Source organism: Egretta garzetta, unplaced genomic scaffold (genome assembly GCF_000687185.1).
Source record: "Egretta garzetta isolate BGI_Z169 unplaced genomic scaffold, ASM68718v1 scaffold875, whole genome shotgun sequence".
In the NCBI taxonomy this organism is placed as follows: Eukaryota; Metazoa; Chordata; class Aves; order Pelecaniformes; family Ardeidae; genus Egretta; species Egretta garzetta.
This window is the reverse complement of record NW_009259626.1, coordinates 52,095-56,068: the sequence shown is the minus strand read 5'-3', so window position 1 is coordinate 56,068 and position 3,974 is coordinate 52,095. Positions and strand designations below refer to the sequence as shown.

Sequence of the window (3,974 nt, the reverse complement as noted above, 5' to 3'; positions counted from 1 at the left end):
AGGATGGTGCTCATGTGTTCGCCCGTTGCTGTTGTGAATTGTTGCTGTAACGTTGGCTGTTGTTACACGGTTGATAGTTTTTTGTGGATGGACTGGTGCCTGGTTGATCGCTAACAATAACAGCTGAAAGACACTTGAGGAGTGGTGATCCACACTGGGTGTTAAAACTCGCCAACCAGTACTGTGCCCTCTTTTAACTTTGGAGGCAAGAGGTGACTGTACCACCACTGCAGAGTAACTGGTCCGATCATGACTGTGGTCACGGAGTGGGTTGCATGACAGGTACGCTATGCTCCGCCGCCCCTGCCCCCCGCGCCATATCCAATACAGATTGGGGCTTTTAACGTGCCAGCAGGTGCACACCGTGGTCAAGTGCCGACCACCACACTCCCACCTGGGCGCCGTGCCCCCAGACACATACATCCCTCGGTAGGGGGAGCGGGAGAAGCAGGACAGACAGGGTCAACAGCCAATGAGGTGCCTTGGCTCAGAGAAGCTTCTGAATCATGACCAATTATGACCACAGCTCAAATCCGACCCAGGGTATAAATGGAGGCCCCCTTGGAGTGGTCTGCTCAGAGCAGCAGGTCTGTGTTGGGTTGAGATGTGTCCCCTTGGGTTGGGATGCCACCTGAGGAAACTTCCCGGGACTGAGGGCCCTCAACCTTGTTTTGGTGAGTGATTTCTTCTGGATATATCCTTGAGTGAGCTCTCATCTCTCTAATCCCCATCCTCTATTTGAGCCAGAAAGGTGGGTGTCATTTCTCTGCACCCTACTTGCATGTGAGCTTGTCCTCTGTTGCCCTTGACTCCCTCAGCGAGGCTGAAACAAGCACAGCTGAAAGACCCACCGCTCCTCTCTGGGCCCTGTCCCAGGGCTGCACAGCTCCTGGGGGCGAGAGGCTGTACCTGAGGCCCAAGCAGAAGTTCCCTTGTGGCAGGTTGTGCCTGTAGCTTCCCGGTGCTTTTGCTGTGCAGCGCTGAGGAAGGCCCAGCTCGGCCTTCCCTGTGACCCCCTTTTGTGTAGTGAAGGCCAACAGTTAGATCCCTCTTTCAGCTTCTCCAGGCTGAAAAAGCCCAGCTCTCTCCTCCTCCCCTCCTGCACCGTGGACTCCAGCTGCCGATGGGTTTCGCAGCCTTCCGCTGGACTCTCTCCTACATCCCTCTTGCAGCGGGGGGCACCGAGATTTACCAGATGCAGGCTCCCAGTGCCCAGAAGGGTAATGCCAGCTACACTTGCTAATGCAGCACCTCATGGCACAGATGATGAAAAAAACCCTTCTCGGGGCATGCAGGCTTTATCCAAGTTTCTCCTACGCTAGAATCCAATTGCTAGGGAGCCAGGAGGCAGCAAAATGCACGGTTAGAAAGCCGTAAGAAGCATGGGCACGTCACATAAAATGCTACAAAGCTTTTTATTTTTCTTAACGAGGTATACATTACACATAACACACCACCAGTGCTTTACATGGCGTGCAGGCTCAACGAGAACGTTTGACTTGGTGGGAAAAGGCACTGCTCTGAAACACTGGGCTCCCCACTTTGTCGCCAGAGAGGCTCAGCTGCTGCACGGCCATACAATAAACAGCTGGTAAGAACAGGAGAGCTCGTGCTACGACTCTCTGAGAAGTCTTCACAGCTACCGCTGCAGTTGCACAGGAGGAAACAACCTCATTGCCTGGGAGCATCTGTGAAACGTCCACCGCACAGCGCAGGAGGGTTACATATACTCCTAACTCAAACCAAGAGAAAAGAGCAAGTGGAGGGTCTGCTAGCAGCAAGGCAATCTGGTAAAACTGACTTCAAGGAAAAATGTCCGCCTCACCTTTTGAAACCCGTCTCCTAGTCCACTTTTGAAAAAGGTTTCTCCTGCTTAACAGAGCCATGTAAGACCTGCAGGGCAAAAGACCCACCCGAAGCACAGAATGAAGCAGAATACTTCCCAGCAGCCAACCCTACAGAGCGGGAGACTGCAAGAGCTAGAATTGGTACTTGTATAAAACCCTTCTCAAACTGCGTAAGAGACTTTACCTTGAGCTGACTGTCTCAAAGCTTGTTTACAACTCTAGTGAGCTCATCTGCAAGACTTCCAGACAGTCTGGCTCAGTCCAGCTGTCATGACAACATGAGTCACAGAACAGCCGTGCCACCTTGGGGGAGGGTATGTCCAGAGACAAGCAACCGCCTCAGCCTGTGGAAGCATGCATGGCGACTGATCACGCAGTGGCCGCGTCCACTTAACGGGACCAAGCGCACCAAAACTGAGAGTATGCGCAGGTAGGCAGGATGTGCCGTTGTCTAGGAAACAACCTTCCCCAAATGCCCTGTAAAAGGTGGTGCACCCAAGCAGCGAATGGGACCCTCACCACCGGAATACATGAAGACTGACGGCTGACGGGACTCCATTAGCTCCATGGTGGTGACTATCTTTTGCAGCTCTAACTCAACTGCTTGCTACGTTTCCTTCTTCTCTGTTTTCTCTCCCTTTCCTAGTGCTACTTTCTTTTAAGTACTTTGTTCAGGTAAGTAACCATGAAAGGCCTGCAGTTAGCGGCATTTGACCTGGTTTGTGTCTTAATCTCACTCTGGGTATAACAACTTATCTCCCTGGCCTGGGCCTTCCCATATTGGAACAAACGGGAGCTTCACTTTTAGATCCACTGGACTGCTATTCAAAGCAGCTGGTGTTGAGGTAGAAACACCACCTCCTCTTCTTATATCAAGCACTGACTGCATCAGAAAATTTTATGTGGACAGATTACTATTTTAAAAGTGAAGATTTCCCCAAGGAACGGCAGAGTTTACACAGAATCTGCAGCTCACATAGTGCAGGTTACAAAAGCAAGGTGTATTTTTTGCAATCAGAGAGGTGAACAGTGAACAGAACAAAAAATAAAGATAGAAATGCAGTATAGACCACAACTGTGTTACATGTATGAAAGTTAAAACTGTTCCACTTCTTCCTTAGAACTCCAAAGAAAGGTGTGACTTAACTTTGTTACTCAGTTTCAAGACAAAGTTTTGCCTTTCAAGTCTGAATTGCAGTGTCTGGTATTGTCCTCAAATCCTAGCTGTGCTGAGAACTGGATCCCAGGCTGACTTCATTTTTCTCACTCCCATCAATGCCTGACTAAGAAGATGAATATTATTTATACTTCAAAACCCAAATGTCAAGTAAACACCAAGAAGAGGGTAGAAGACTGAGTTGCAGTTTGGTCAAAGGAAGGTATTTCCCTGTATTTTTCATTATTCTTTTGGGCTCACCAGTATGGAAGTCCTTGGGTTTCTCTGTATTTTAGTACACAATTTTCCAGTGAGTTGGCTGCTCACAGTTTTTCTCTTTTTCACCACAAAATCGGTTGTAGGTTGTTTTTGGATCAAATCCCAAGATCTCCCTTTCCTCATGGATCCGGAAGGAAAATGTTGAAACTGAGGTGCCTATAAAATATCTGTGAAAAAAAATCAGAATGGGTTTGTGAAGGGGGCCAGTTTTTAAAATGCAAGGAATTTATTTCAGTCAAATGAACTTAAATGTTCACTGAAATGATATGATAATGAAATTAACATACATATTATATATACACACAATATAACTATCATACTTCTATTATATATATCAATTATATAATATCCTGTCATATACAATTTGTAAACAACTATATCTGGGTCAAAAATAATATTCAGTTTTGTGACAGTAAGATTTCGCTCCTTAAAGAGAAGTCAGACTGGCTACCTTGCATGTGCACAGATCCACTGGTCAATCACGGCCAAGCCCCCATCTTTGTAGAGTTCCAGCTCCTCCCAAGAGGGTTCAAACCTCACCATCTCAGGCAGCAGTTTCTTGAGCAATTCAATCTCTGAAAAAGGGAAAGAAGCAAATTTATTTTTATGTTATAAAGAACAACTCACTGCTCACATAAAATAAGGAAAACCTGGGTGAACAGTTACAAAGCAAGCAAACCCAAAATCTACCT

General features: G+C 47.3%; 1 protein-coding gene across 1 annotated transcript in view; it reads right to left on the bottom strand.

The window, feature by feature from the left end:
- Window positions 1-613: 613 nt before the first annotated feature.
- Window positions 614-3,974, bottom strand: part of POFUT2 (protein O-fucosyltransferase 2) — a 14,668-nt gene continuing 11,307 nt past the window's right edge. The window contains exons 8-9 of the mRNA XM_009638481.2: window positions 3,734-3,857; window positions 614-3,449 (exon numbers count right to left, since the gene is read on the bottom strand). Coding sequence (XP_009636776.1) covers window positions 3,296-3,449; window positions 3,734-3,857 — 278 coding nt within the window. The 3' untranslated portion in view covers window positions 614-3,295. The remainder of the gene's footprint in view (window positions 3,450-3,733; window positions 3,858-3,974) is intronic.